The 19,450-nt window shown below is 37.2% G+C and overlaps 1 protein-coding gene across 5 annotated transcripts; it reads right to left on the minus strand.

The window, feature by feature from the left end:
- Nucleotides 1-683: 683 nt before the first annotated feature.
- tpm4b (tropomyosin 4b) lies at nt 684-18,571 on the minus strand. Of its 5 annotated transcripts, XM_016677275.1 has the most exons (10): nt 18,282-18,571; nt 14,822-14,947; nt 5,404-5,537; nt 3,025-3,142; nt 2,853-2,923; nt 2,681-2,756; nt 1,996-2,058; nt 1,838-1,907; nt 1,632-1,663; nt 1,374-1,538 (listed from the first exon to the last, which is right to left on the minus strand). In XM_016677275.1, the coding sequence occupies exons 1-10, from the start codon at nt 18,393-18,395 to the stop codon at nt 1,488-1,490; spliced, it is 855 nt and encodes a 284-aa protein (XP_016532761.1). In that variant the 5' UTR covers nt 18,396-18,571; the 3' UTR covers nt 1,374-1,487. The 5 variants fall into 5 exon arrangements, with proteins under 5 accessions (XP_007563848.1, XP_007563849.1, XP_016532761.1 ...); XM_007563786.2 differs by lacking the exons at nt 1,374-1,538; nt 1,632-1,663 and adding an exon at nt 684-1,273 and having other exon boundaries at nt 18,282-18,568; XM_016677274.1 differs by having other exon boundaries at nt 1,374-1,663.
- Nucleotides 18,572-19,450: the final 879 nt, after the last annotated feature.

Below are 19,450 nucleotides of genomic sequence, written 5' to 3' on the forward strand. Positions count from 1 at the left end.
AAGGCTCTTTTGCAATCATGACAGCTCTTATCCCTATAACATTTCACTAGGTTGGAGCAAAAGGAGAAATATATTTGACCACTCCTCTGCACATTCATCCAGACTCCTGTCGTCTCTTTTACTCTCTGCTCATTTTTATGTCGATTTTCACCAACGTTGTGGATTGTTATCCCCCTGAAAGAACCAATGACAAGCCATTTTCAGGTTTTTAGTAGTCCCAAACGATTTCTATTCAAAAACATCCTGTAGTGAGAAAATAAGGCTCTTAAACATCTCTGGAGGACTAACAATTCTGCAGCATCCTCCAACATACCTTCGAATGGGAATGTATTTTTCCAAATATGACAGCAACCCCAGTTAGCTGGAGCTAGACGATGGTTGCTATGGATACGTAGTGAGCCGAAGTCGCTGACGTAGTAGTTGGAGCTAACATTAAATCTTTGATATTTAAACCCCATGTCACAATTTCTGACTTTATATACAATGGGCACTAGTATTTCTTAGAGGGCCTCTCTAAAAACACGTAGCATAAAAGTCAATTTATATAATCACCAGAATAGCATGAGAGTTTCTCTTTCCCATTTTGAAGAGTGCCAAATATTTTTATGTCTATAACCCAGGGAAACAGAAAGTCCTGGGTTACTAGACATTGATCAACATGAAGAAGTAAAGTATGAATCAAATATGTTTCCAGTTGTATTTATTTCATATGAATTCTCATGGCTGCCAATAATATGGGGTATTTTTTCCACAGCGAATAAATGTTCTAAAATTAAAGGTTTTTTTTCTTTTTTTAACGTTTTACAGAGTGAGATTAATCAGCAGCAATAGAAAATTGATGTAATTTTACAATTTTCTTTAACATCGGTGCCAAAAAGAGCAGAAGGCTAATCAGAAGCTGCATGGAAACTGACATCACAGGCTTTATTTGTTGTCAGATTTTGGTCTAGAACACAATTTCCAGCACCAATACTGAGATCATTTGGTCCCAAAACCATTAATTAAAAAAGTAAAAGAAACAAAGGAACCATAAATACATAAATTGGCTACATGTGTTAAAAAGTCACAGACAAAGAGACGTGGAATGACAAAGAATGGATGGCATGTAGAAAATATTCTTTTACAAAAAAGGTGTTTTTGTTTTCCATTGCTGTTCGTTCTTCTTGGGTTTTTTATTTTTTTATTTTTTTTTACAAGCTGTTGAGCTCATGCAGTGTTTGGTCCAGAACCTGGTGCATTCCTAGGTTTTCCTCCTTTGCCTTCGACAGGTTCTCTGCAATAGAAAAGGTAGCAGCATGATCACATAAGCATCCCGGCTTTCAGGAACATAATTATGTTGTGTGGAAAACAGAAATTATGAGTAAAGAAGGGAGTAGGAGAAAAAAAAGTCTTTATTGTTTCTCAGTTTGATGCAAAGTGTGAAAGGAGCAGACGGAGAAAAGAAAAAGTGCAAAACATGAGGAAAAAACAGAAGTAAAGTGGCAGCTTCACAAGGTGTTCATATCATTGAGGGCATGATCCAGCTCCTCGCTGATAGCCTTATATAAACATGAGGAAAAAACAGAAGTAAAGTGGCAGCTTCACAAGGTGTTCATATCATTGAGGGCATGATCCAGCTCCTCGCTGATAGCCTTATATTTCAGTTTCTGAGTGTACAACTCATCTGCAAGTGGGAATGGCAGAGAAGAAAGCAGGGTGAGGGGGTTCAGAGCCGAACACGGGCCAGGTTCGAGGAAAAGGAGAGAAATGAAAGAGAGCAGATTAATTATTAACTAAAGATTTACAAGAGCGCTCAATAAAGAAGGAAAGCAAAGAGTGGGAGAGAAACAAGGTGTACCTTCTAGGTCGTCTATGGTCTTTTCAAGCTTTGACACCGTCCTTTCTGCAAATTCTGCACGGGTTTCTGCCTTTTTAGAACAAAACCCAGCATAAATATTAGTCATCCCCACACAGCCTGAAAATATACAAACAGCTGAAAGAAAGACGTGAATATACCTCCTTGAGTCTGTCATTCAGGATTTTAATCTCCTCTTCGTATTTGTCTTCTTTCTCAGAGTACTGCACAGAGAAGGACGAAATTAACCAGTTAGCTGCTAAGACGTAGCTGTGTCTGTTACATCAGTATTAGTTTGCAAAAGCATTCATATCCCTTTACTTTTTCATATTTTATTATTGAGATTTTAAGTGATATTTGTGAAATGAAAACAGTTAGTAAATAGTTACGTTTTATTGAGTAACTTTTTGGAAAAAATCTACTTTCAGGACTATTTTTATTGCTCATACTTTTTACTTTTACTTGTGCAGCTTTATTGTGAGTGGCTTAACTGAATGAAGAACAATATTGTTTTAACCAAAAATTCACCAGACAAAACTTCAGTTTTTTTGTTAAAGTTTTATATTGAAAGCAATTGATTTGGAAAAAAGTTTTCTTTTGCTTATTGTGTTATTAGGTTATTTGTATGATGTATTTTTTTTTTTCAATTAAAATACTAAAATTTCCACATAAGTTTATATTTTACCCTGTCTGACGATGTAATTTTTAAATATCAAACGATTGATGTTTTGAACAGTTACTCAGTAACCTTCTTTCAGCAATCTGCCTTTTTGAGTCTGTATATTCCTGTTGCTAAATATGCTTATTTTGTAAAAGTGCTTAGCAGCAGCATGTGTACTCTGTTACCTTATCAGACTGAGCCTCTAGAGACTTGAGGTTGTTGGTGACGTTTTTAAGCTCTTCCTCCAAATCGCTACACTTTCTGCAGGAGCAAAGTAAAAACATTTAGGTTATTTTGTTTTATGAAAGCACTTTAGCAACTACATGTGAACATTTTATACGTTCCACTTCAGCTTACAGTTCAGCAAGTTCTGCCCTCTCTTCTGCCCTCTCCAGGTCACCCTCGAGGATCACCAGTTTGCGAGCAACCTGTTATTAAAAAGAAAGAAGACAAGAAGAAGGCAGGAGCAAAAGTCAGATCTCATCTGCTTGTTAAAACTTTGGGGAACAGCTCATGTTTGAGCACGCACCTCCTCATATTTGCGGTCAGCCTCCTCTGCGATGTGTTTGGCCTCTTTGAGCTGCAGCTCCTGGATCTCCATCTTCTCCTCGTCTTTCATGGCTCTGTTCTCAATCACCTTCATGCCTCTGAAGATGAGACAGATTCAATGTGTTAAAGAGAGTCACATCCCACTGAAGTGATACTTAACACTGATTCAAATGTAAAGAAAACAACTCCCTATACAACTGAGGCCAAAATTCGATACATCCCAAGCAAATTTAAATTCAAAAGTATTTTTTATTCAACCAAAGAGAAAAAAAATATGTTGAAAATGTATACCTTTTACAGCAATCAGACTTTTTATGTCTGAGCCACGTTTTGCAGGTTTCCACTGTTATTCCAGCTTTTTGTGATAAACTTCATACCTAGTCTTTTGCCTAAAATTAAAAGACTACGTAAAATCTAAATCCGCCAGGGATTTGAATAATTTTGAGTTTAATTGAAAGTCAGAGTTACTTATTGTGACTGTATCAATATCTTTGTCTTGAATCTAATTGATAAAGATGTCAGGGTTACTCAGCAAAAAGTTCATGAAGCTCTTACAGTTAGAATAAAAAAAATACTGATTTTGGCTGAACCTTTACTACAACAATATTTCTTCTCTGTTTTAGTTCTTAATATTCTCTCGTCATAAAGGACAAAATTGGCAAAATAAATAGCAGCCAATAACTTTGGGTTGTTTTTTATTCAAGGTCTTAGAAAGGATGTAATGTTTTGTCTTAACCTCTGATAACTAGTTTTGGTTTAAATCTAAACATGGTGCAGATATTTGGATGTTTACCTTAAAGGAGATGTTTGATTTGTAAAACAGATTTTTATGTCTTTTATTAATGCCTCTAAAGCTTTTTATTGCGTTTGATCAAGTTATAAAACCCAGAATCTTGTCGTCCATGTTTGCTTGTGAGTCTATAGAATAAAAGGGTGTGACTGTGTGTCTGCACCTTTTATTGTTCATAAATGGGCTGGAAAAGAATGCTTCTTTTCTGCTCTTTTGTTTGGACTCAATTAGTCCAAACAAAATGAGTCAAAATTAAATGATTGTACGACAATTAATGCACACAGATGAACTTGTGATACGTTTTCTCCATATGGAATAAAAATAATTCTCATTGTCCCTCAGTCAGGGAATTAAAGTGTAAAATGCAGGTGCATGTGTATTCTCAGAAAGATTAAAATTAAAATAAAACCAAAACCGTACAGCAATGGCAAATTTACAGCACAAGAAAAACTGTACAGTTATTTAAAAACACAAACTCCGATTAAAAGAAATGCACAAATGAGGAGGTTTCATTCAATAAAAACTGTGCATGTATATTTGTGCATATAAATAACCGACTATTTATAAGAAAACATGAAAGTGTGCAAATAATACCAATCATGTAAACACTTATTTAGATTGTTGGGAGAAGTTATGTTAATAAAGTATATTAGCTGCTGGGAGGAAGGATCTGTGAAAACTCTCTTTTGTGCTCTTTGGATGCAGCAGTCTGTCATTAAGGGTGGATTCACGCCAGCAGCTCTGTTTAATCCACTTTAATTGGACTCTAGTGTTTTTGTCTAGAAAGTCCGGTTCCTTTTGGGAGGTGTGAATGTGCACTTAAACTCTGATGCGAACTCTAGTCTGGTAAATACAACCAAAACAAATGTGCATGTCCAGGGCTAGCGGGAGAAATGGCTTGTGATCTTTCACTAGACACAAAAGAAAAATCCTCCAACCACATTATCTGACACTACTCCATTTTTGTTTACATTTTGTGAAAAAGAAAGTTGTGCTCATGTCTTCTTCTCAGGTTTTCATGTTGGTTATATCAGTGATTCGGGGTGCAGCGCCACCACAGGTGAGGAGGGGAACAGGATTTTCAATTACTTTGGTTTGTTTATCACATTGCAGTGTGAAAGTGAACTGCACCATCTAAAAATGTAAAAAATTTTGACATTTTGTTTCTCAATCGAACCGAGTCTACTGGGCTATCAGTTGTGAAAACACCCTTTAGGAGCTCTCCAGTTTACCAACAGTTACATGGATGTGGTGGGACTCGTTGTGTGTCAGTGATGTTATTTTAGCCAGAGTTTGTCTCTCACCACCTGCATCCCAGGACAGAGCTGCCCTTCCTGGTGAGCTTACACACATCCTCTCAGCTTATCCGCAGTCAAACATTACTGAAGGTCTGCTCCCAAAATGGGTTTGAGTTTGACATTAATTAAGTTTGATTAACTTTAATATTGAGAAATATTGTGAAAGCCACATTTTATTTTCATACTTTTATTCCTTTTCACATTTTGCTCTCTCACAACCTTCCTGCTAATAAAGACTTCTAAATAGTCCGAGATGTGAGTCGGTCGTCACCTTTCGCTCTCGTCCGCAGCCTTCTCGGCCTCCTCCAGCTTCAGCAGGGCCGTGGACAGCCTCTCCTGAGCTCGGTCCAGCTCCTCCTCCACCAGCTGGATGCGTCGGTTCAGAGAGGCCACTTCACCCTCGGCCTGCAGCCACACAGAGACAGATTGACAGAGAAAACTTAATGGTTTGAGGTCAGACAGGAAACACGGTGCTGACAAACTGGAAGGATGTCTGGGATCAACATCCAGTGCAGGGTATTTACGATGCAGCTGCAATGACATGATAAACGCATTGATGGATTTGGTAATTGTTAGGGTCTTGTTAAAATGATCTATGCTTTTTGCAACAAAACATATTTTGGATGGATTGAAGGAGCTAAACAGGCCATGAAAAACATAACATTGAAAAACCTGTTCCTTCAAGGCTTCAGATTTTAAGTATAAGAACAAAATGATGTATAGCACAAGAGGTTTGTACTTTTTCATCAAAATATTCTATTTTGGAACTTCATAACTTCTGAATCCCATTAGATTTGTCAAATTGTTTTCCACTGAACTTTAGTGCTTTGATTTTCATTCAGAAGCACATTTTGGTGTTTTGCAATAAACTCGTGGCTGTTTTGACTTAAGCGATCAAACTTCACACTCCAGAGTCTAAACCTGAAGACATCCACAAGTCGATATTGAGTCATTCTCTCAGAGTCGATTCGCGATAGCAGGAATTTGGTCACAAATGGCCAACATCCACATGTACAAAGCTCGGGCTGGGTTTTAGAATATGTACAGAAATGTTACAGTTTATCTAAATTTCCCTCTAATGCCACATTTTGTACTGGGAAAGTGACACTCAGCTTTATTTGTGCTGATAAGATTTCTGGCATGAAGACGTCTCCATTCCAGCAAATACAAGCCTGACTGTGGTCTGTCTTGACTTGCATCGAGGTGTGAGAGGCCTCAACTCCTCTGCTTTAAGATTACATCACATGCATTCAGCAGAAATCCAAAATGAGGAACAAACTAGGACATGATTAGGCTGGCTACCAGTATCAAAGCATACCAAGGTTTTAAAAGTTACAGTTTCAAAACTGTTTTCGTCATATTGTTCCTGTCAGTGACGGTCTTGTGGTCATTGTGGCTCTCTGCCCAGGGTGCCATGATGGTAGAGAGGTTTTCTTTTGCCTAACTGTGTCTAGTAAAGGGTGTGGAGGAGTTTGATCATCCCTAGTTTAAAATAAAAAATAGCAACAGATATAATTGCGTCATCTATGCTGGTTGATCTACGTTTTCCTTCTCTTACAAGATGCATATGAACCAGACAAGCTATGACATTATGGTATTTTTAACTAATGGTTATTGTGCCTTGACAATCTCATGATGTCTCTTAACGGTCCAAGTTAGTTGCTCTATTTTTTTTTATAATGAATTATCTCCATTCTGTTTTCTTAAGAGCAATCAGTTTCACCTTTAGCAGCTGTAACAAGTTGTGGACTTTGCCGCCTGAACAGACACTTTAAAAAAGAAGTGCTGACGCTGGCAAACAGAGAGACAATTTAACCCTAACAAATCTGAAATGCTTCAGCTGGTTCTGCTGCTTCTTTACAGGCTGTTTCCTGTCCGCCTGATATCCCAGATAACCGTGTCTGTTCTCTCTTTCCTGTGCAAAGGCTAAAGAGGAGGAGGAAGGATTACAAGCTCGTCATTTCCAGAGAGGCTTTGTGTCAAATGGTGTTTAGTCAAAAAAAAAAAAAGACTCAAAGGAAACGAGGGGAACAAAAGACTTGTTAGATGTCTAACAAAGCTGGAGTAAAACTTTTGCCTGATGTCTTTAACCACTGATTCGTTGTCTTTATGTATCACATCACTAAATACAACATTTTTCATATACTATGAAGAAATTTTACAACAGTGCTACTTGAGATTGGACGTTTCCCCATGCATCATAAAAGACAGAATACAAACTAAACATTTTTTGTTAATTATATTGCAGGATCAAAGAAAAAAATGTCCAATCTCCAGGAGAAAGATGGTTGTTTCTTCACAATCCAACTTCAAAATCCAACATGGCTGCTGTACTAAACAATGCTACACAATTTGTAGCGTTTGAACATGTTAAATTGTATTACAAAGTTACGATGGTGCGTTCGCTTTGGATTATAAAGTTGGACTTTCTAGATCTGTATCATAATTTTAATCGAAAGTTGGATTTCTAAATGGGAATGCCTCGTTTCAGCTGAGCAGTAAGGCTCTATTTTATGGTCCGGCGTTGTCAGGATAAAGCCTAACGCACTAGTATCCATCCCCCAATCAATGGACTGTAACACCATCAGCTCCATCTAACTGAACCCCACTTTGTCCGATGGATGTACAATTGTTTGGACCACTTTTCTAATGGAAACAGATAAAATGGCGTACCAAACCACACCAACCCGTGCCATGCTGCTCAGCAGAACCCTGGCATTAGCTTCCTCCATGTTTAGCATCAAATATGGCTGCTGTTCACTTTAAACATAGATAAAGTTGCAGTTAATTGCATGTCTAGCATACTTCTTTTTTACACAGTTGCATGTAAAATCCCTGTTTGTCCTTTAGTGTAACATATTGAAGGAAATACACACGTTGCTGTACTTGTGTTGCTAGTAGCAGTGTTGTGTTTTCCTAATGCATTAAAGTCAGGTTTTCTGAGCTCTTAAGTGTTTTTTGGTGCAACAAGAACACTCCCTGAAGTTGAAATTCCAACTTGAAAAGTCACGTGTCCAAGCAAACCTGACTTCCGCACCTAAAATAGCTACTGAGCTTAAAGGAAGTAATGAAAGTTGTTAGTATAAACTATTTATGTTTCATTATTCTTATTGTTAAGCTTATGGCACACTGTATTAGTGAAAACATTCTCATAATTTAAGGATATACACAATCAATGCCTTGCTTCACAAAAGCTACTAATCACTGCAATAATTTGCTATTCTGACTGGTTTTACCAACTTGCAACTGGATTGTGCTAGACTGGTGGTGAAGTCATTCCCAGCTGTCACTGAAGGAACAACTCAAACATGCCATTAATCTGGTCACGGAGAACAAAATAAATCCTACTCGTAACCAGAACATGGTTAAATTCATGTTATTCCACCATCCAGTTACTTCAGAGATGAATTAACAGACTGGAGCAGTCTCAGTTCACTGTGGACTGCTCCAGTTCCTTCTTATGGAAATATTCTCCTCTGCGTTTTCAATTTGAGTGATATTTGCTTAAAGCAATGATGAATATACTTGAACTACTTATGAAACTTTAGGAATGGAATGAGATTTTTCTACATTAAAATGCTAAACTATTATTACAGAACCTGGTTATGAAGGTAAGTGGTTTAGACTTGACACCTTTTATGTTTAAAACTTAGTTATTAAAGGATGTAGTTTTTGAGCTGCTGCCCTGTTGTTTTAACACAGCTGACTTTTAGAAGACATTCTTGAGTTTAGTTTGTTACCGCGAAAAAATATTTTGTATAGCGTTGGATTGCAGTCGAGTATTTAAATGAATGTTGTAGGTAAATTGTCATAAAATGCTCAAATCTAACGTCTAATTGAAGCTGATTGAGCATAATCTGATTGAATGAGTTGCAGTTTGGTTACAAAGAGGGCAGAAATGGACACATGGTTGATACAAAACGCCCCACAGTTGGTCAGTGGACCGGCCCAGTTTTACTGAGAAGTTGCGCATGAACAAAAAAAAGAAAAAAAAAGAAAGAAAAGAAAACGAACCGATACAGTTACTAAAAGGCGAAAATGACCAGTATCTCTTTATTGGTTTTAAATTGTTGTTTGGTTTGTGTCAAAATACTTTGTGTGTTTTGTAAGCTATGTGAGATTGCTACAACAGGCTAACTGTTAGCTGCTAAAAGGCTAGTTAGCATCTGCGACTTCCTGTGGATACTAAACTGCAGGGTAATTTCAAAGACTATTTAATCATCTCTAAAATCTGAAAAATAATTACAAGATGGCCAGATACTCTTTAAAACACAGTTTTTGATTTTCAAAGCCTTTTCTTTATTAGCTAAATTGACAAAAGGAGGGCTTTTAGCATTTCTCAAAATACAGCTAAAAAGTCATCACATTCCTTAAAAACCCAATATTAGACAATTATCACAAAAGCTGGATGTATAGTCACACCCCATTAGCTCTACAATTATAGCTAATTTGTTTCATGCTAATGCTGTAAATAGCTGAAAACTAAAATTTCCTCAGTAAAAGCAGCACAACACAATAAATATGCTAGTCAGAGATCTGAATTAGCCAATTTTCCTTTTATCTCAGCAGGTCACATTGTGGATTATTTTTTCCTAAATTACATTAATGAAGACTAAGAATACTGTAAAATCTGTAAAAATACTGTAAAAATCTTTACAGTATTCTGTAAATATATATCTAAGAACATGTACTTTGATGCACTGTTCTGAGTCTATTAATAAGTCAGGTAAGGGTTAGGATATGATACATAAATGAAATGTTGTGATTTATTTACAGTTTCAAACCTACTGTCTTTATCAGACAACCCGCAGCATATTTTCTTCATTACAGTCCTTAAAATTAAAGTTGGTCAAAATTGAAATCAAGCAGACCTCCAGGACAATTAAAAATCGGTATCGGCCTGAAAACGCCGATCGGTGCATCTCTGGTTATAAGCCACACCGGGGAAGCGTTTCAGCGTGTTTCCGTGGATATGGGGCGGGTGGGAAGTTAGGTAACACAGCCCTACAAAGAAAGTTTCTGCAAAGAAAGTCCCCGACTAACGACTATAATCTGAATTCAATCACTGCAAAACAGCGTGAAAAGGAAACAAATGTACATCTGGACAGCTTTTTTAGGATACTTTATGCGTTTTGAGTATCATTGCCGCTTATGTCTGCCGGAGTATAATTCGTTACTTCTTTGAATTTTTTTTTTTTATTACTTTAAGTTTAAATAACAAGACAATACGGCTTAATCAGGTGAAAATGATAAATGATCTCACTTTTTCGCGCAGTTCCCGTTCTGTATCCAACTCCCTTTGTACTGCGAGTGCGCGATCTTCTGCCTCATCAACTTGCTGCTGCAGAGCCTGGATTTTCTTCTTTACCATCTCCATGATTGCGATTATTTGCTGTTATCTCAAACTCCAAAAAGAACGTTTTAAAAAGAGGGGCTAAAAGAGAGATGGCAAAGCGAAGTTTTCAGCTTTTTTCTCGGGCAGGAAGTCAGGGACGATGGGATGGGTGAGAAAAAAAATGGGCCGGGAGTTTTCAGGAAATTTATGACGAGATCCTCCAATCCCGGTGAAGAAGCCTGTCTGGGATGACATCAGAGCTTCAGGAGGGGAAGGGACGGAGCTTTTTCCTCACCAAAAGAAAAAAAAAAGGAGTGGAAGTTTGGCTTTTCTATTATGGACTTATAAGGCAAACAAGGTGCATTTTCCTGCTCAGATCACAGGAAGAGTGAGATAAGAACAAGCAGGCCTGATTTAAGGTGTGGTTGAATGTGGTTGCCTCATAGTGAAACTGGCTGAAGTAAAAAGCGAGAACAATACCTGAGGACTTTATTGAAATCAAAACATTTTCCGAAAGAAAGTGGAGGAGGGAGGGTCGAGAGAGGGGTGGGGCTGCGATAATCCCATTCAACAGGGGTTGTTGACCTGTGCCTTGGAATGTAAATTGATTTGTTTGCAGACATGACCCGCAGCCATGTTGGGGGCGGCAAGACATTCCTTCAGCGACCTCTTCAGCGTCCTTCTGCTATGGAGGACCCGAACTTCCCAAATCAACAATGACTACAGGCCTTATAAAATGCTGAAATATACCAAGATATAACAATATAGAAAACGAAGACCACAGGGGAGAAGAAAAAACAAGAATTCTGACTTTAACCTCAGAATTCTGGGAAAAAATTTGAATTCAGATAAACATCAGAATTCTGACTTTTTTTCAGTGGCCCTAATCCTCTTCCGTAGAAAACATAATATTCAGGGAACTAATAAAAAGTAGAGTTTTGTTATTACTTTTTACTTTTAATATTAATTTAATTTCAATTAATCATCTTTTTTACTGCAATGCACAGATAAAGCATTTACCACATCAGATCTTTTGTCTGGTTGCTTTTTTGTCACCCAAATGTTTCAAATCAACAAAAAAGTCAAAAATATCCCAAGTAAATATAAACCAGAACAGTTTTCATTAAATCCAAACCAACTTGGCCTGATGTGAAAAAAAAATTCACTTATTAGCTCATGAATTGAATATGATTAACAAACTTTCACTAGCCACTCAGAAACAGAACCTGCCTGACAACATGAAGTTGACTAAACTATCTCAAAGTTCAACACATCATCCACTGATTCATATAAATGTCCCTACAGACAGAAACAAAGTCAGTTGGGGCAGCATATGGCTTAAATGTACATCATGTTCAACCTCTGTGTGAAGGCTGTTGGTCCTCTATACAGTCATCTGTCTCCTTATTTCCTATCTAAAATTCAAACCTTTAAAAAAAGCCAAACTAAACACATCTATCAGTATAGAAATAGTTACTGAGCCATTTATAAAGCTTTGGGACTCCATGGAACAGTCATGAACGTTTCCAGGATTGAACAGCCTTTCAAAATTATTACTCTAAGAGAGCACAGAGAAATAACCCAGAGCCCTTCAGGCCTCCCTTCCCTCAGTTAAGATCATAATTCAACAATAAGAAAGAAAACTGGAATCCATAGAAGAGCGCTAATGTGAAAACCACTGAATAGCTTAGTTGGAGAGTAACTACACTAACTTGGGAACAATGTACTTCTAGGGGTATTTTAACTATGTTGCACTTTTTACTTTTACTTGAGTAACTATGAAGTATTGCTATTCTTACCTGAGGGAAATTTCTGGATACTCAATGTGTAACTTCACTGAATGAAGAACAAACTGCAGTTCACCAGACAAACACCTGCAGTTTTATTGTCATAAGTTTTATATTGAAAAAAGTATTCATTTTTGCCCGATTTTGTAATTATGTTATTTATATTAATTATTTTCATCTTGATCTTTAAAATACTAAAATCTATAAAAACTAAGTCAACGTTATTGATATTTTTAGAGTGACTTAGTTGCAGTTGTGATTCAATCTGCTTGAGATTCTGCAGCATGACCTTAAACGGGCCGTTAAAGCTTGTGTGTCTGAATTAAAACTATTCTGCATAAACGCGTGGGCCAAAATTCCTCCACAGTGATGTAAAACACTGACTGCCAGATACTGCAACTCCTGCCTGCAGCAGCTGCTGCCAGTGGTGACACAACCAGTTAATAGATTTTGTTGGCAACTATTTGTTCACATTGCGCCAGATGGACTTGGACGTTTTTTTTTTTCCTTTTTTTTACTTGAAGAAAGGAAATAAATATTTCACATCTATTTATAGTAGGTATTCTTGCTATATTTGTCCATTATTAAATGTTCGTTTGATCATCTAGAAACCTAAGTGCCACATTTACTTTTTTCATATTTTTTTTTTTACAATTTTTGCCTTCATTCCTAATGAATAAAATGTTTATTTTAGTTTCCTCTTCGATTGGGGAAATTACTGAAGGTTTGCTTGTAATTATTGGGAAGTTAACCAAAACAAAAGGTTGTTACTGTACCATATTAATTTTAGCTGTAGTTTAATTTTTATTTTCTCTTTTGTTTCTTTTTTTCTCATAATTTCTCGCTTGATTTTAAGAACATTGTTAATTTTAATCTTCATTTTGCCTTTTTCTGTTCATTCATTGCCCCTTAATTAAAGAATGTAACCATTTATAGCTGAACTCCAGTTCTATTAAAAACAGCAGTAAATTATAACATTTATAGAATAAAAAGTGTTGCACATATGCTTGAGTTATAACGTTTCTCCCTATATGTTTCTACTTTTTATTATTGAATTTTCTTGGCTTTTTTCTTTTTAGTATGATATTAAATGACTCATAGTAATAAAATAACATGCTGTTTTTGTGTTTTTATGATGTAAAACACTTTGAAATGCCTTGTTGCTGAAATGTGCTATGCAAATAAAATTTATTTTGATTTGATTTTGATTTTATTTAATAAAATAAATAAATATCCTCAGAGGAAAGGTTAGGAATTCCCCGTTGACTGTGTTGTGACCTATTAGATGTTGTGACCATAAAGACATTTGAAGAGGCTGATAGTAGTTATGTACAGAGAAACAGCTGCTGAGTGCTGGCAAATACATTTTAATGATCAAATAGAATCATCTGGTCTTTCTATAGAAAAATGTCATGTTTTGGTGTAATCTATTGGCATAGCAGCTGTGTTTTTAGCTTTTCACTGAGTTGTGATGCAGTGAAAAACAAAGCTCACTTTCCCTTTCATGCTTCAGATCCCAGTAAAACTGTTAACAGAATGCATCTGATGCCATCTGCCTGATCTTGATTATTTCTGACCTTTGAGACCTTATCTCACTTCCCTTTGAGAGTTAGAAGCTGCTGTTATTCTTCAGTTTCCAGGTTGGAAACATTAGGCTATAGCTAGAAATATCCCAACAATATTATGATTAAATGTGTGGATTTTGGACCTTGTGCAGTCTTAGAAAATACATCCAAGTTGATGGGGGCTTATTGTGTTTGTCCTCATATTTATTCTTCTGCAAATCAAACATTAGGTAAGACTAAAGCTGGTTCGCCTACAGTTTTTTTTTTTTAACTCTTCTGTTTTTCTTGATTGGATTGCAATTTCTTATAAAACCTGTGATGTTACACAAATAGAAGAGAAAAACACTGCTGATCCTTAAAATCTGGCCTCCATTAAGCGGTGTGTAAGGCTGGACCCAGCTTTAAATCCCGCCCCTAAAAGGCCAAAGCATTGATTTCATTAGACGCTGCAGTATGGGGTTCTCTGTTTGCTTAAGCCGCATTCCTGACATTCCTGCTCGGCTACAGGCCGGCCAAGTTTTGTCTGTGCTTGAGAAACAGCTCATTTAGTGGCCTCGGCGAGCTACGTGTAACTTCTCAGAAATGTCTGCGTTCGAAGATTCATGTTTGCCATTTGATGATTACTCAACATATGAGATTAAAGTGTCACAAAATAAAGAGTTTTAGATTGTAGTGGTGATGTTTTTTGGCAATAATTTACCATAATTATTTTTCTTTCTTTCTTTCTTGACCTCATTAGTTTTGTAACTGAATGTCATTAGTTTAAACGTATTATTATTTGCTTTGTCACTTTAACAAAATAACCTTTCCGGGTTTTCAGAAAGACGAGAACTTCAGTCTCTTGTGCTCCTTTGTTTTGAAGCAATCGATGGCTGCTGTTTAGTTAAGTCCATCTGTGAGAGTGGATATCGATACTGTACAGGGAGGAAACTCGGAGGCTGCGGTGGTAGTGTTGTGTGATTAATGTGTTTCAGATGGCGAGCGGCGCTGTGGTTGACTCACATCTGCAGCCTTCTTCTCAGACAGTTCCAGCTTCTCCTGAGCGTCCTTCAGCGCCTCGGAGAACTTGTCCAGCTCGTCCTCTGTTCCTTTCAGCTTCTTCTGCAGGGTGAGCAGCTCGTCCTCCAGCTGAGGTACAAGAAATGTTTTATAAAGTTGCTGAGCAAACTAGACTGAAAAAAATGTGGCACAACCACAACAGTTTTTATTTTTTTTAATTTTTGGGTGGTTTTTGATTATGTACTGGTAATAATCATGTATTACAACGACACACATTTGTTTATTTTATTGAGATTTCATGTGATAGAATGAACCAACAAAAAGTAGCACATAAGTGAAAGAATAGACCGAAAACTATTGTGACTTATGCGATTTAAATCTGAAAAGTGTGGCTTGCTTTTTTTCACATTTACTCTGATTACTGAATGAACTCATGTGCAGCCAATTGAAAAGTTGAGGACATAGAAGCTGTAGATGGATGGAAATAGAGGTGGGAGACACAGACTTAAAATTTTGACACTGTATTATTAATAATTAAAGTGAAGATAAAAACTATTACTTCTTTTTTAGGTAAACATATAGCAGTAACTGAATGGCACAGCACAAATACTGCTCTTGAAAAACATTTCCATCTGAAATAAGATTCTTCAGGACTCCACTTATTTAGAGATGGGTGATTTATACCACTAAGTTTTAATCATATTTTCACTTTTTCTGACATTTATTGATGCTTTCATGGAACAGTGAAGAAAACAGTATGAATATATAATGCTGTTTTTATATAACATCATTAATTTAAATGTTTCAAGACAACAATAAATAAAAATTCTTATTATGATAAGAAGTTTTTAAATCTCAAATAATAAAAGATAAACAAGATGATTTGATAAAAAACAACCCGAAGATGGAAATGCAGGGAGAAATCCCTGAACATTTACCTGCCAGCAGAGTAATGACCCTAAACATGCTTCCAGAGCTACACTAACTGTGTTTCCATCTAAGTTTTTTATGCGCATTTTGAAGTTATCACATTAGAAAAGGATGAAACAGCTAAATATGAAGCAGCTTATTAAATAAGAAGGTTTTGGCTTTTCTGAAAAAGGGCAAATGCACTAAAAGTGGCGATGGAAACATGTTTGAATAATAAGTTAACCTCAATTAAATAAAATTTCAAGCATAATTACACGTGCCCAATAAAAACACATTCCTGAAAACCTCTCTCCGTTTTTCTGAAACGTGTGGCTCATCTCCAACCTCTACTTCCTGTTTATTACAGCCATCCATAAAGTCAATATCTGACTAAATTACGCTTTGCCTGGTTTGCTCAAAACCAGAAGATGGAAACATGTCTAATTCATTCTTTTAAAATATATTTTTTAAACATTTTAAGAGTTTGGTTAAGGATAGATTGAAGCATATTCAGGAATAAATGACCAAGTTAATGTAAATCCAACTGGGAATCTGCTGCAAATCTTGAAAAGTGCTTTTTAATGAGACCATACAACTTTTTTTTTTTTTTTTTGACAAAAACAACATGAAACAACATTTTAGTGGTTACACTTTATCTGGGGAAATCTGACTGTTGGGAGGTGAATACAAATGTATGCCTCACTTTTATTTTTTATTTGCAAAACAATTTTGAAAACTAATTTTCAATCTACTTCAGATTTAGATTCAGTTTTTTCACATAAAATCCTGGGAAAACACACTGAAGTGATCGAAGGTGAAAACTTTTTTGAGTCACGCGATGAACTTTTGTTGTAATTTTTATACTTGATGCTTACAGCAGAATCCTCTGAATAAACCTCCAGTTGGATCTGAACCAGCCCATCGTTAGGATGCATCCCCTAATAAAACAAACAAAGAATGCCTGCAGACTTTCATGTGGCATCCTCATCCAGCTGCAGTTCATATATTGCATGAGTAAAAGTCAAAGCGATTCCGCTGCTGCTGCTGATGATTTACCATGCTGTCAACAGTTCTTCATCGTGTCTCTGGATTATAAGCAGAAACTGGGTCATTTCCATTGAAGACACCCAGAGACCCTGAAATTTTCCAAATTCCTGTGTAATTTGGGTGACCCGCTCCTCTAATTACCGCCGGAGACGGAGCCTGATCCTCTGTGTGGTGGATGTTGACAGTGCATGTTGGACTCTGTATATTTTCAGAGCTCTCCGTCAGTCAGACGGCACCCTGGTGTTCGACTTGTCCTGCCAAGAATAGCAAAGAAAGTGTCTCTTTGCTCCACTCGCATCCCGGCTATGCTAAACAAACCCAAGAGCTCTGTATGATCTGCTTGGATTTCATGCTGACTGCTCACTAATGTCTAAGACATGATGAGGGTCCATATGTGCAGTGTCAGTGATAACTGTCACGCCTGGAGCTCGCTGAGGGTATGAAGAGGGGAAGTAGCCTCCAGAGGGATGGAGGGATTCTTTCCACTTGCTTTAATGCTTTGCAAACCTCTTCTCTGCAGCATTCCTCCCCTTGAACCACAGAGACAACACCGTCTCCAACTGTGCAATAATTGCCTCTATTTAGAAACCTCAAATGCCCCATTACATGTCCAGATTCTGCTTTGTTTATGTCAAGCGGGATAAGAGCGCTGTCATTAGATTAGAGGCTTAGAAACGCCGAGCTCTCCGAGGCTCTTGTGCTGCAGCACCAAATAAGGATATTTGGGATCTGCGATGTTTTCTCTTCTGACCTCGGTTCAGAAAAGTGTGCCGAAGTGAAGTTTGGTGAAAAAGGAGAACGCACTCACTGCTGAAGAGGGTAGCTTCCAGCAGCACATATTGGACTCAAGATGGATTTCCATTTGCATTTGCACATTCAATGTGCCAAAAGGAGATCAGTATCAGCTACTCGCTATGGAAACCACCCTGTTATTATAATTATTATTTACTTTCAGATCTTTATAGTATCTCTCTCAAACTTTGTTGTTTCATAACCCAAATAAAATAATGGTCATATTTAGATTTTTAAATTAAGCTTTAGTTTTGTCAGTGGAACTTAAAATTCAAATAAATCAACTATTTTTTTAAAATCTTTGTTTATCTGTTTTATAGGTGCAAAAACATATAATCTTACTAAGTAGAGTGCTAAGATCTTAATAAAATTTAAAACTAACTTATAAATAACATTTCAGGAGTTTGTCTGAAGTAAATAATTCCTTAATATTAATAAAGAATGAGCTGGTGGCAGATTATTTCATCTATGACAAGGGAAAAATGTCTTTTTATATGTGACTTAAAACCACACCTCCTTGATTTCAACAGGTTCAAAATACCATAAATTTGTACAAAAACCCACGATTATTAAATATTTTTCCAGTTTTTCATTATCTAAAATATTGAAAACCCTCTGTTTCCATGCTGGTTTTTTATTATTTAGAGATTTAGTTGAGACAAAATGAAGTAATCTTGGCATTTTGGCTCATGAATAAAGGAGATGACCACCTCACCAGCTTGGATTTATCTTCCACCTCCTTCTTGTCGGACTCGGCCTGCTCTGCCCTGTCGATGGCGTTCTCCTTGTCCAGCTTCAGCATCTGCATCTTCTTCTTGATGGCCTCCATGTTGGCTGTCGGCTCTCTGTGTCCTGCAGGGCTCAGAAAAAAGGGAAACTTATTACTGTTTTCTCCTCCAGAGAAAGATGCCTCACAGGAACCAGTGCAAGGTTGACGGCAGAGAGCGGCTTGCAGATGGAGAGGAGAGAGACGGGAGGGATGCAAAGTGAGAGTCGGTGGAGCTTTAAACTTGACTGGAGGTTTGGAGGCAGCCCCAGTCCCCAGTGACGGCCCTTTCCCACCCGTTCACCCCTTCTGCCACTCCCCGACTTGACTCCTGCAGAATTTACTGTGCACCCGCCACCTCCGCTCACTCCCTAATCTAAACTTTACCTCTCGAGGAGTCTTTGGAGGAAAAAAAAAAGTCGAAGTAAATGCTCAGTTAATGCCCTTGTTTGGAGAGGAGCAACAGATAAGAAATGAGCTAATGCGCATCAAGAAAGTTATTCACATTGGTACTGAACTGCTTTCTTTCCTCTCTCCCTTTCTCTTTAGAGCATCTATACGCCTGTGCTCCAACTCAGGAATGTTCAAATTGATGTTAATACCAGAGTTGGTTAGAAAACGACATAGTTTTCATTCTACTGTTGAATGAAAAAGAGCTGGATGGAAAAATGAGGCAGCCAAAGAAAGTCTGGGGGCGAATGCAGTCTGAATGTGATCCACAGCAGACACATACAGCCGGGCTGCAGAGACACAAACCATCGATTCTCTGCAATTAGGATCCTGCTAATTACCAGCAGGATGACAGGCTTTTATTTAGATTTATGTTCTGTGATTTCAAATGCAGAAAACATGGAATGTTTAGCATGCTTTAAGCTAAACTCATGGTCTTTTTATGCAGATTAATGTCAGACCACAAGAGAAACTGGAAAGAAAAACAAAAGTAAAAACTACAGCATCTTACAAAGTAATCACACCTCTTGAGCTGTTTTTTTTATATGACACATTACAAACACAAACTTCCACTTATTGGGACTCAGAGGCGGTCCTAACCTGTTTGGGAGCCTGTCTGCTCTGCCTGAATATGAAAATTACAAGGAAACAAAACCAAGGAATAATTT

This window comes from Poecilia formosa, unplaced genomic scaffold (assembly GCF_000485575.1).
Source record: "Poecilia formosa unplaced genomic scaffold, Poecilia_formosa-5.1.2 Scaffold151, whole genome shotgun sequence".
Taxonomy (NCBI): domain Eukaryota; kingdom Metazoa; phylum Chordata; class Actinopteri; order Cyprinodontiformes; family Poeciliidae; genus Poecilia; species Poecilia formosa.

Bases quoted from the DNA above. Each gene is read 5' to 3' on its own strand.
- tpm4b (XM_007563786.2), bottom strand. From the start codon at position 18,395: ATGGAGGCCATCAAGAAGAAGATGCAGATGCTGAAGCTGGACAAGGAG. The intron at 5,538-14,821 runs GTGAGTCAACCA...GTGTGGCTGCAG, and splicing joins CTGAGAAGAAGGCTGCAGAT to GCCGAGGGTGAAGTGGCCTC. The intron at 1,908-1,995 runs GTATATTCACGT...TGTTCTAAAAAG, and splicing joins TGAATGACAGACTCAAGGAG to GCAGAAACCCGTGCAGAATT.